Below are 12,950 nucleotides of genomic sequence, written 5' to 3'. Positions count from 1 at the left end.
CTCCTTACCAGACACTTTCACTTTCCCTTTCCCTTTGTGGTTTCCAGACTCTGCGCCTTGGATCTGTGGGCTCATATGGGCACCAGGCTTGTGTGAGGAACCACACTTGGTAACAGCAAATGCCTTAGGTGGAGAAGGTTCCTGGGAAGTGTCACTGACCTCCTCACTGCAAGGGCATTCTGGAAGAACATGATCAAGAAGAAATTAGCACCCCTAGACATCATCAGGGCATTCCAGAATCAATACCATCCAACCAACAGCTCTGCTGGTCAAACAGCTCAAATGCTCAGGAGGAATTCAGTTACAAAAGAGTACAGGTTAATACTTATAGTTACCTCTAAGAACCTCAAACCCAAAGCCTTCCTCCTCACCACCACCCTTCTCCCTCCTTTTCTGAGAAGATTGTTTCTCTAAGCCAGAAGATGGTTTGAGAATAAAATGTGGCATTCCTTTAGCTCCCAAGACTGGAGCACTGATTTTCTTAAAAATCGGCATTTTTGTTGGAGCTAGGCACATACTTTTAAAGAGATACATCCTTTCTTAAAAGGGTTCAGAAATGTACATTTAAGAGTTGTGTGTGCACACAATTAGAGAACGAACTTACAGTTACCAGGGGGAAGGAATGGGGGAAGCGTTAGAGAGTTTGGGATGGACATGTACACACTGCTATATTTAAAATGGGTAACCAAAGTCCTAGTGTGTAGCACAGGGAACTCTGTTCATGTTATGTGGCAGCCTGGATGAGAAGGGAGTACAGGGGAGAATAGATACATGTATATGGCTTAGTCCCTTCACTGTTCACCTGAAACTATCACAATATTGTTAATTGGCTATACACCAATACAAAATTAAAAGTTTACAAATAAATACAATAAAAACTAAAAAAAGAGTTGTGTATGCAAACAAATACAGTTATTCACCTGCATATCCTCTCCTACAATGATGCTTTCACTGTGATAGGGCAATGCTGGCCAACACAGCACGAGGGAGGGCTTTCTATACGCCAGTGCGGCCTTGAGGCACCCAGGGTAAGTGGGCTCTTCCTCTGTCACTGCCCATGTTAGGCCGATCCCACAAGCTCCATTATAGGCTTGCTGACCCTGCCTCTCCTCAGAGGCAGGACTATGAAGAAGCAACCCCTCTTACCTGTAAGGAAACCCAAGTGAAATGCCCCGGGGAAAATTTACCAGGTTTGGTTTTCTTTTTCTTTTTCTTTTTCTTCTTTGGTTTCACCCTCACAAACTCTTTGAATTTCTTCTCTTTATTCTTCTCCTTGTCTTTTGCAGCTAGAATTAAATAGAAGCGTGTAAGTGTTGGAATTCTAACATTCCGTTTTCAATGCCAGGATATTTATGCTTAAGTAACTGAGAACTAAAATGGGCAGAAGAACACAGTTCCCGATTGGGTACTGCCTGGGAGGTCATCTTCCATCTCCCTCAGCACTCTGCTGCAGCCCCTTCTCTAAAGCCCCTTCTGAGTCTTTAGACTAGAGGCTGGCAAACTCTAGCCCACTGCTTGTTATTGGAAATAAGTTTTATTGAAATACACTATGCTCATCTGTTAAATGTTGACTGCGGCTGCTGCTGTGCTTCAATGACAGATGTGAGGAGTAAAAATAGAGATCTTCTGGCCCTCAAAGCTGAAAATACTTATTGTCTGGTCTTTTACAGAAAAAGTTTGCCAACCTTACTTAGATCACTATTCCTGAACACTGGCTACATTTTGCAATTACCAAGGAAGATTTCAGAAAGTGAATGCCCGGGTCCTACACACAAAGATTCTGACTTAACTGGTTTGAATCCTGGATGTCAGGATTTTGCTTGCTTGATGATGATGCTGATTCTTGTTTTTTTTTTTTTTAATAACTGAAGTACAATTCACACCATATAAAAATATCCATTTAAAAAGGAACAATTCACACCTTCCAAAAGCCACAACTCTTTTCACAGCAAAGCTTCTGAAGTTATCAACACTTCCTGCCAAACTTCTCAATTCAGTTTTCCTAATTCCCACCTAAAAAGCTTCCCACCTACCACTCAACTGAAGCTGCAGTTTTCAAGTTATTAATAGCTTCACCATTGCAAAACTCCAGTTGTTTCTTCTTTCTTATCAAACATATCTGTAGCATTTCAAATAACTGCTCATGCTTTACTTTTTCAATGTTAAGACATGTTTAAACACACACATATCCTCTGACCCAGCTACCCCACTCCTAAGAGAAAGGATAACTTATGTCCACACTGAGACTTGTACATGAATGCCCACAGCTTTAGTTGTAATCTCCCAAGCTGAAAACTGCCCAAATGTCCATTACCAGGTGAATGGACAAATAATTTGTGGTGTATTTATACAATGAAATACTTTCAACAATAAAAGTATAAATATGTTGCATATAAATAATATGCAACAACAAAAGTAAATATTTATAAGTGAAATAAGCATACTGAGTAAAAGGAGTCACATAAAATCTAGTGCATACTGCATGATTCCATGTATATAAAATTCTAGAAACTGAAATACTAATCTATAAAATAGAAAGCAGAATAGCGACTACCTGGGGATGAGAGAGTGAGGAGGAATGGAAAAGAGGAATTAAAAGAGGGCACAAGGAAATTTTAAGAGATAATCGACAGGTTTACCATCTTACTGTGGTAATGCCCAGGTACATATTTAAATTATACAATATAAATATATGCAGTCCACTGAACAACAACAAGTAAGCTTTAATAAAGCTGTAGGGAGGCGGGGGGAAGGTTGGGGGGTGGTGGCTGAGAAGGAACAATCCAGCAGCATGTAGTACACAATACTGGCAACCACTTCTACCCTAGTTCCAAAACATTCCCATCACTCCGGAGTAAAACCACTTCCCATTAAGCAGATTCTCCCCAAACCCTCAACCCGTGGCAACCACCAATCTCCATCTGGCTTTGTGGATTCATCCATTCAGGGCATTTCATATACATACAATATGTGACCTTTTGTGTCTGGCTTCTTTAACTTAGCGAAATGTTTTCAAGGCATCAGGGTTTTTTAAAAATACTCTTCAAGTGACTCTGATGTGGAATCAAGATGGATCATAAAGCAAGTGTGGAATAGAGTGAACATCCAGATTCAACTGATTTTAACTGAGCACTTGTGTGCAACAATCGCAAATATCTCATTCAGTCCTGACAACCAACTGTGTGTATCATTCCAGCCTTACAGATGAGGAAACTGAAGTTTGGTGAGGCAGACACCAGCTTGATATCATAAAGACATTTAAAAACAGTTCAACTGGCTCTCTAGCATCAAGTCAGCACTATCGCCCAAGTCCCTCTCCCAATCAGACATCCAGGAACTATCAGAGAAAATAGTGGGCTGCATCTCCCAGCTGGCAAGCCTAGCCTTACAGGCAGAAGTTAATCTACTGGCTAAAGAACACATGACGTTAGGGTCTCTAAGCTCCCTTCCTATTAAAATACTCTGCAACTGGGGAACAAAGCTCAAAAACAAGAACTCGAGGAAAGACCTCAGTCTAATTTACAAAAATACTGTTTTTAAGATTAAGAAAATAGGGCCCAGGGACTTTCCTGATGGTCTAGTGGTTCAGACTGCAGTTTCACTGCAGGGGCATGGGTTTGATCCCTGGTCTGGGAACTAGATTCTACACGCCTTGTGGTGTGGCCAAAAACAAACACAAATCAGGGCCCAAAGAAACAAGCTGACTTAGCCAAAATCATTCAATTAATTAGCAAGATATGGTTAAAAGTCTTCTAAATGTCATAAAAGCTATCAAAAATATTTACTTTTCCTCTAATCCTAGGAACAGTCTTCCTCAGGAATAGAAACAAAACAACTCATTTCTGCAATGCCCACTAGAACTCATTCTATGTAGCCAGCATTACTTTAATACTAAAATCATATAAAGACATTACAAGAAAGAAAATCTAAAGACCATTTTCTCTCATGAACACAAATGCAAAAATAATAGCAAATTGAACCCAACAATGTATCAAAAGAATTATATACCATGACCAACTAGGATTTATGCCAGGTATAAAGGAAAGCTAGCTCAACAACTAATGTAGTCTATTGTTTTCCTCTATTTCTTTGCCTTGTTCATTTAAGAAGCCCTTCTTAATCTTTCCCTGCTATTCTCTGGAACTCTGCATTCAGTTGGGTATATATTATCCCTACTTTCTTCAATATAAGCCTGAATTATGCAATAAGGAGCTGATGATCTGAGCCACAGTCAGTTCCAGGTCTTGTTTTTGCGGACTGTATCGAGCTTTTCTATCTCCAGCTACAAAGAATATAATCAGTGTGATTTCAATATTGACCATTTGGTGATGTCCATGTGCAGAACTGTCTCCTGTGTTGTTGGAAAAGGGTGTTTGCTATGACCAGTGTGTTCTCTTGACAAGACTGTTAGCCTTTTCCCTGCTTCACTTTGTACTTTAAAGCCAAACTTGCGTGTTACTTCAGACATCTCTTGACTTCCTACTTTTTCATTCCAATCCCCTAGGATGGAAAGAACATCTTTTTTTTTAATGTTAGTTTCAGTCTAGAAGGTCTTGTACATTTTCACAGAACCAGTCAACTTCAGCTTCTTCAGCATCAGTAGCTGGGGCACAGTCTTGGATTACTGTGATGTTGAATGGTTTGTCTTGGAAATGAACATAGTTCATTCTGTTGTTTTTGAGATTGCACCCAAGTACTGCATTTTGGACTCTTTTGTTGACTATGATGGCTACTCCATTTCTTCTAAGGGATTCTTGTCCACAGTAGTAGATATAAAGGTCATCTGAATTAAATTCACCCATTCCTGTCCATTTTAGCTCACTGATTATTAAGATGCCAATGTTCACTCTGGTCATCTTCTGCTTAACCATGTTGAATTTACCCTGATTCATGGACCTAACATTCCAGGTTCCTATGCAATACTGTTCTTTATAGCACTGGACTTTACTTTCACCACCAGATATATCCACAACTGAGTGTCATTTCCACTTTGGCCCAGCCACCTCATTCTTTCTGCAGCTATTAGTAATTGTCCTCCACTCTTCTCCAGGAGCATTATGGACACCTTCCAACCTGCGGGGCTCATCTTCCAGTGTCATATCTTTTTGCCTTTTCATACTGTCCCTGGGGTTCTTGCAGCAACAATGTTGGAGTGGTTCACCATTTCCTCCTCCAGTGGACCACGTTTTGTCAGAACTCTTCACTATAATCCATCTGCCTTTTGTGGCCCTCCACGGCATGGCTCATAGCTTCACTGAATTACACAAGCTCCTTCGCCACAAGAAAGCTGTGATCCATGAAGGGGATCAGTTTTCATTCCAATCCAAAAGAAGGGCAATGCCAAAGAATGTTTGCACTACTGTACAACTGCACTCTTTCCACATGCTATCAAGTTTATGCTCAAAATCCTCCAAGCTAAACTTGACCAGAATGTGAATCAAGAACTTCCAGATGTATAAGCTGGGTTTTGAAAAAGCAGAGGAACCAGAGATCAAATTGCCAACATTCATTGGATCATGGAGAAAGCAAGGGAATTCTAGAAAAATATCTACTTCTGCTAAAGCCTCTGACTGTGTGGATCACAACAAACTGGAAAATTCTTAAAGAGATGGGAGTATAAGACCATCATACATGTCTTCTGAGAAATCTGTTTAAGGGTCAAGAAGCAACTGTTAGAATTGGACGTGGACAATGGACTGGTTCAAAATTGGAAAAGGATGGTGTCAAGCTGTATATTATCACCCTGCTTATTTAACTTTTGTGCAGAGTACATTATTCAAAATGCTGGGCTAGATGAATCACAAACTGGGATCAAGACTGCTGGGAGAAATATCAACAACCTCAGATATGTGGATGATATCATTCTAATGGCAGAAAGTGAAGAGGAACTAAAGAGCCTCTTGATGCAGGTGAAAGAGGAAAGTGACAAAGCTGGGTTGAAACTCAACATTCAGAAAACGAAGATCATGGCATCCAATCCCATCACTTCATGGCAAATAGATGGGAAACAATGGAAACAGTGGCAGATTTCCTTTCCCTGGGCTTCAAAATCACTGTGGACAGTGACTGCAGCCATGAAATTAAAAGACACCTGCTCCTTGGAAGGAAAGCTATGACAAACCTAGACAGTGTATTAAAAGCAGAGATATCACTTTGCCAACAAAGGTACACATAGTCAAAGCTATGGTTTTTCCAGGAGTCATTTAAGGATGTGAGAGTTGGACCATAAGGCTCAGCACCAAAAAACTGACACTTTCAAACTGTGATGCTGGAGAAGACTGTTAAGAGGCCCTTGGACAGCAAAGAGATCAAACCAGTCAATCCTAAAGGAAATGAACCCTGACTATTCACTGGAAGGATTGATGCTGAAGCTGAATCTCCAATACTCTGGCCACCTGATGGGAAAAGCCAACTCACCGGAAAAGACCCTGATGCTGAGGAAGATTGAAGGCAAGAGAAGAAGGAGCCAACAGAGGATGAGATGGTTAGATAGCATTGCCAACTCAAAGGACATGAATTTGAGTAAACTCCAGGAGATAGTGGAGGACAGAAGAATCTGGCACGGCAGAGTCCATGGGTCCCAACGAGTTGGACATGATGCAACAACTGAACAACAGCAACCATATCAACAGACTAAAAAAGAAAAATCATATATCAACTGATGCAGGAAAAGCATTTGACAAAATCCAGCACTCATTCAAGATAAAAATTCTCAGAGAACTCGGAATAAAGGACATCTACTGATACAAAAAACGTACAGCTAACTTCATATTTATGTTGAGAACTGGATGTTTTCTCGTAAGATCAGGAACAAGGCAAGGATGTACCGTCTCAACACTCCTACTCACATGGTACTAGACATCCTAGCTAGCACAATAAGACAAGAAAACAGAATAATATGGAACACTGAAACGAGAGAAATAAAACAGTTTATGCTTTACCAGGATATTGGTCTTTACTATGAATTTGAGCAAATGATTGATGCGATTTGATGTACCTCCACCCATACACATATAAAAACTACTGCTCAATCCAGTTCTTGATTTGTAAACTCAGGTTTTAATGACCTAAAGTAGCTGTATCCATTAGCTTAATGTAATGCTAACAGCATTAACCCAAACACTAGCAGATCTGGCTGAAGAGATACAACCTAGGTTCTGAATCCTTGAGAAGGAAAGGTGCAAGTGTAGGGTATAAACTGCCAAATCCAGGGCATGCCCAGTTATGGTAATTCCTTTGGGTTTCTCTAGCAACAATTTTTGCATTTCACATTTTATAAAACAGCATTGCATCCTTTAGGGAACACACAGGCTGTAAGAAAAAAGATGCGGAAGTTCATCATATACAAGAGATTTCTGAAGACCCCACATTATTCAAATTCACATAATTCATGACTAATATTCCCAGAAAATAAAGGCATAATGAACACACTTTCATTGGCCTACCAGCTTTGAAATCATATGGTTGATGGATTTTTCTCAATTTGCTAGGATTTGCATTAATTCAAATTTTATATATAAGGCTTTTCATATTGCACAACTTCAAACTGATCAACTTCAATTTTGAACAAAACACATCTATATCTTAACATGATTACAGCTTTACAGAGGAGAAAGTGAAATTCAGGGAAGATGCAAGATCATACAAATTAGTATACAGAAAAGATGAACTCAGATACATGGGTCTGAGTACTTGGGCCATGTGTGGGCCCTGTGCACTGTCCCTGAAATAGGAAATGAACACAGAGCAATGCCAACTGCTCTGCAATTCAATGCTGCCGCCACCCTCTCCTTGGCTGTGCAGGGTCTGCTGGGTGGACTTGCTGGGTGCAACAGACATTGCAGGTATAGCCCAGAATCTCTTCTACCCTTCCTTCACTGTGCAGCATTTAAGAGTCTGGACAGGATTAACCACACACTCACTTAAATACATAAGAGTAATCCTATGCCTCTTGTCACAGTGATAGGCTTGGACAATCTGAGCCTCAGCCAACTGGTTCATAAGGCAGGTACAGGAATAAATTAATCCAACCCAAACTTGGGACTCTGGTCCAAAGTTTATAAAAAGGGTATGTTCTTACTTTACTGTTAGATTTGAAGGAAGTGGCATGAAGCCTTAAATGCTTCTGGCTTCCATCCTCTGACCACAAGGGTTTAATGTAAAAACAGCAGTGAGAGGTGACATAAGACAACCAACAGTCCTGGAGCAGTATGCCTTCCCCAGACTTCCCTATTAACGTGGACTCACACATCCTCTTTATTGCAGAATCAAATTGAATTGGGTTTCCTGTTACTTGTAACTAAAAGCATCCTAAGTGTTGCAGCTGTTCAGAAATATGGTCATATTAAGCCTTAAAGAGTCCCCTCCTGAGGCTTCAATTAGAGAAGTAAGCAATGAGGATAAAAAGAAGAGATATTTTACAAAGTTGTTCTATAGGAATCTGTGTTTCTTGAACACAGAGGGAAGAGAGCAAGCCTTCATAGGCTCACCCTAGCTCCTGGTTGAAGACTGTCAAGTCACATGTGGCCTGAGGTGGCAGAACCCATAGGGAGAACTGTCCAGCAGGGACTAAGCTAACTCAGGTGAGTCCCTGAGGAACAGGGACAGACAAGGTGACAACAAGAAGAACTCACTCGTTCGGTTTAGCCATGTGCACAGGAAGTCTCCTGCAAGGAAGCACTTCTGTTCCCCACTGCAGGGCCCAGCAGCAGGGCACCCTTCCCTGGTGTACGGCCCAGAGGGGAGAATACGTGCACTGCAACTAAGTTCAAATCCTGGCTATGCCAAGTGCTAGATGTGTTGATGCTGTTCAAGTTAATCCGTCTCATCAGCACCAGTTTCTGACCCATCAAGTGGGCACAACAGTACCTGTCTCATAGGGTTTGCTTTGAGGATTAAGTAAGACAATACAAGTAAAGAACTCAGCACAGTGGCCGGCACATGACAAGGACTCAAACAGGTGCTGGTGTTACCTCGCCTGTGAAACTCTCCCCCTGGAAAGTGGGGCTGGTTTGTGGTCAGGTCTCTCTCTGAACAGCTTGACCAACTGTTCCACAACCCACAGAACAGACGCTTGGCTGCAGGGCTTCTTCCCGAAAGCTCAGACTTGGACGAAGAGTGACTTCCTGCCAGAGCCCTGGAGCAGGAGGGCCAGGCTTTTCTGGGATGGGGCCACTTGTCCTCCCCCCAGGCTGCAGGTGGCCATCAGGAGAAACACCAGAGCCTTTCTCACTCCCTCTGTACAGCCTGCTCCCTACTTCTTCCTCAGACCCTCACTGTGCTGTGAGAGCAAAAGGACACCAGACTGCTGCTTCCAGGAGGGAAGCAGGAAAAAATGACATCACCCTCCAGCCACAGGGGAACTGCCTGTACACCACAGAGCACCGCCACATGCTGGGGACAAGTGACCAGAGCCTGCTGTCACCTGCATGAGAGGACGGCATCTGAGGGCAGAGCAGGAGTGTGTACACCCTCGGAGGGATTCTCACTACCCATTAGAGGAAGCCATCTCATGGCTTCCTAACACCGTCACTTCACCTGTCTATCCTTCCAGCCTCATCTCCCATCAGTCCCCCACCATGGATCCCACCCAGATTCTGGCCCAAAGGAGCCCTCCACTAAACCCCTTCCTCAAGTCCTACCTTTTTCCACCTTACCTCATGTGGCAGAGACTACTATGTATTCCCCAATACCCACTTCTCCACCTCTCCCACAGGAAAAGGATATACTTGCCAGCTTCCCCTAAGCAAGGTGTGGATAGCCAGATGTCCTGGTTTATGGGATATGAACAGAGGTAATGTGTGCCACTTCTGAGATGTGCCCTTAAAAGAAGAAGGCATGCCTCACCCTTCCCTTACCAGCAGCTGAAAGACAGGCAAGGTAATGAGTGATGCTGGTCCATGCAGAGAGAACAACACCCTGGGCTGGTGGGATACTGAGGAGGAAGCTGGCCCTGGACAACTGCTCAGACCATAGCAGAGTCACCGTAGGAAGCCTACAGTTTGGCCAGAGACATAAATTAATCTCCATCTTAAGCCAGCCTCTTTGGTTGTCTCTTTAAGGCACCCATAATCTACATCCCAATTAAGTTCCTATTGCTCCCTTCTCTCTAAGGGGAGAGGGAACGGTTCTATGAGAAGGTCAGTCTAGCACCACAAGAAAAGGCACAGACAAAGAAGTGCCCACTCTGGTGCTCCAAGGCACCTTTTAGCCTAGCCAAAGTTTACCCAGAGTGAGAATATGAACGAAATGGACATAACACTAGGTAATAAGCACAGGTGAGGTTCCCTTTGATCCTCAAATAGTCTTTCTGGGCCAAATCTCTACTCAGGACTGAACTCACCTATGAAGAATTAAAAGCCAACACCAAGGAAGCCTGAATTTACCCCTGGAAGAGAAGTTACTAAATGGACTCTGGTATTCTAAGAAGCCTCATTTGGAAAAGCAAATTTAAACTGACCTTCCAGATTAATGTATCTCACTAAAGGCCTGGCTGAGGGAAGAGGTAACACACGAGGGCCAGAGTCAGAAGGGTACCCGAGGGACAGACGACGGCAGTTTGTTCCTCTCAGTGACTCTGAGCTCTGATCTGCTTGTTCCTGGCATAGGGATTCCTTTCCTAGTCCCCTGCCTCCTGGTCCACCCCCTACCTACCCTCACCCTTTCAGGCCTAACTCAGATGTCACCTCCTCCTCTGGAACTTCCAGCCCCTGCTCTACAGGCCAATACTTCAATCTGTGTTTCCATGGCACTTCATGCATTCTTTACACAGAGCTTAGAAGTTCTCACTGTATCTGTTTCTGTGCTTTTCTCCCCACAGGAAGGAGCCCTTTCTTATGCATACCTAGTTCTACATCATCATTTTGGAAAGGAGATTAGATCTGTGAAGAGCTCAGATCACACATGAATAGGAGCAGGACTGCTACTGAGACTGAGTCTGTGGGCTTCAGGCCAGAATGGCTTCTCCTCCCTAAATCTACCAAGCAGGAAATGGAGCTGGGGGGACTGGAGGACCCAAAAAGGTCTCTGCAGAAGTTTCTGATGCTCCTGGACCAGAAGCTCCAGACATCTCCATATGAGAAATCTATTAGAATCCAAGTTCTCAACAGCCATAATCAAAATACTCAGCATAAAAGGGGGCACTATTTGACAGTAACTGTCCCCAAGCAGCACACGCTATGTAACATTCTGCTTTTCACTTAACCATTATGTCGAGTTTACACTGCCTGTGATCGAGGACACAGGCAGCCTGGTGTCAGAATCTCACCTTGAAACATCTCCCCATCCAAACTCCCCCAGTTTCTGAAAATCCACACCTACAGATAAGAGCTTTCTTAGAAGTGGAGGTGAAACCTAGATATCCTGAGAGAACAGGGGATCTACTGAGCCAGTTTTATTCTTTCAAATCATAAGAAATTTAGTTATCAGATTAGTCTAGTACCCAGCAAAACCATGAGGAAACAGAAGGAGGCTCTGATGTGAGAAAGGTGAGGGGCAATGTGTGGAAGAGCAGGTGCTTTCTGAAAGGCTGGGGCCTATGACATACTCTGAACATGACTCTGCGTTGGCTCTGAAGGATATCCAGGGGTCTGATGAAGGCTCAACATGTCTAGTAACCCCAGTTCAGAGATGGTGACAACTGAGACTCCTGCTGGTTAGTGGCAGAGGCAGGACGAGTGCCCAGAGTTTTAATGTACCAGCTAGAGCACAGCAAGATGAACAGTCTGGCAATCTCAGCAGTCAGGGCTGGCAGAGCTGTGAAATCATCTATGTGACCGGTGTGCACATGATGGGGATGGGGGCACCAGCAGGCAAGGCCCTTCCTGGCTGCACAAATCTAATCTCCATCTGACAGGGTACACGAATGACCAGGCTAGACCCCAACAGTGGCTGAGGGGCCCGCGTGACATGCTCTGCCACCAAATAGACCAATTTTCAAAGGACCAGCAGAGGGGGTCACAAGTTAAATATACGGATTTAAAGACCCTTTCGTTCCCCCTAAAGCATTTTGTAATTGTCCATCCCTGCCAGTCTGGCGAGTATAACCATAGTAGATCTTGCTATTTCAAAAACCTGGCAGGCAAAAAATCTCCAATTCACCAATAGACTTCCAAACACTAGTGAAAGGGATTCTTCTGTATTAAGAGAGAGGACTTAAAAACCCCAAGTCAGTATGTTGGTATGAGACCCAAATGCAGTACATAAGAGTAGAAAAGTCACTCACTCAGGTTTCTTAAAATGACAATACCTTGTCTATTGGTTTTGCAGTTGTTTTGCAGTTCATCAGAGGTCAGCTGAGTTTAAAACTAAGCTCTGTGACTGCCTGGGCTCTTGTCTCCAAGATAAAGACCAAGTATTTATTAAGAGTTTACTGTAGGCCAGATATTGTGCTAAGTATTTCACATTAGGGCATTTCATATAATAAAGTTCTGAGGCAGGTAGTTATTGCCATGTCACAGATGGAGAAATTGAAGCTCATGATTATTTGCCCAAGGTCACAGAGGAAGCCGGGTTCAAATTCAGGTGCGTTGACTTCAAGCCTGCACATATTCACTCCACACAAATCAAGACACTCAAATACAGTTAATAAGGAATTCCAAAACCAAACAAGAGATCTGCACACCTTCCTGGGCGGGAAACACCCACCCTGTACTCAGGTGCTCTACACTGGGAAAGGTCCCTCCTCGGACAATCACCATGATCATCAGTTACAACCACTATGCAGGTTACATGGTGGTTACAATTCTGTGGATACAGAACTCCAGCACCTCAGGAGTCTCCCTCCCGCCCCACTTTCAGTCATTCATCCACCTACCCCCAAGGATAACCACTGTACAGCTCTCAAACATAACAGATTCATTTTAATCTATTTTTGAACTTTATTTACATACCCATCATATCACATGTGTGAGTTTATGTTTGCTTCTCTGGCTCAACACTACATTTGTGAA

General features: G+C 43.0%; 1 protein-coding gene across 1 annotated transcript in view; it reads right to left on the bottom strand.

Moving 5' to 3' along the window:
- Positions 1 to 12,950, bottom strand: part of PHF20 (PHD finger protein 20) — a 135,221-nt gene that overhangs the window by 28,455 nt on the left and 93,816 nt on the right. The window contains exons 11-12 of the mRNA XM_068986907.1: positions 1,188 to 1,286; positions 9 to 179 (exon numbers count right to left, since the gene is read on the bottom strand). Coding sequence (XP_068843008.1) covers positions 9 to 179; positions 1,188 to 1,286 — 270 coding nt within the window. The remainder of the gene's footprint in view (positions 1 to 8; positions 180 to 1,187; positions 1,287 to 12,950) is intronic.

The sequence above is a fragment of the Capricornis sumatraensis genome, chromosome 15, assembly GCF_032405125.1.
Source record: "Capricornis sumatraensis isolate serow.1 chromosome 15, serow.2, whole genome shotgun sequence".
NCBI classification, from domain to species: Eukaryota; Metazoa; Chordata; class Mammalia; order Artiodactyla; family Bovidae; genus Capricornis; species Capricornis sumatraensis.
The sequence above is the reverse complement of the archived record's forward strand: the minus strand, read 5'-3'. Positions and strand labels throughout refer to the sequence as shown.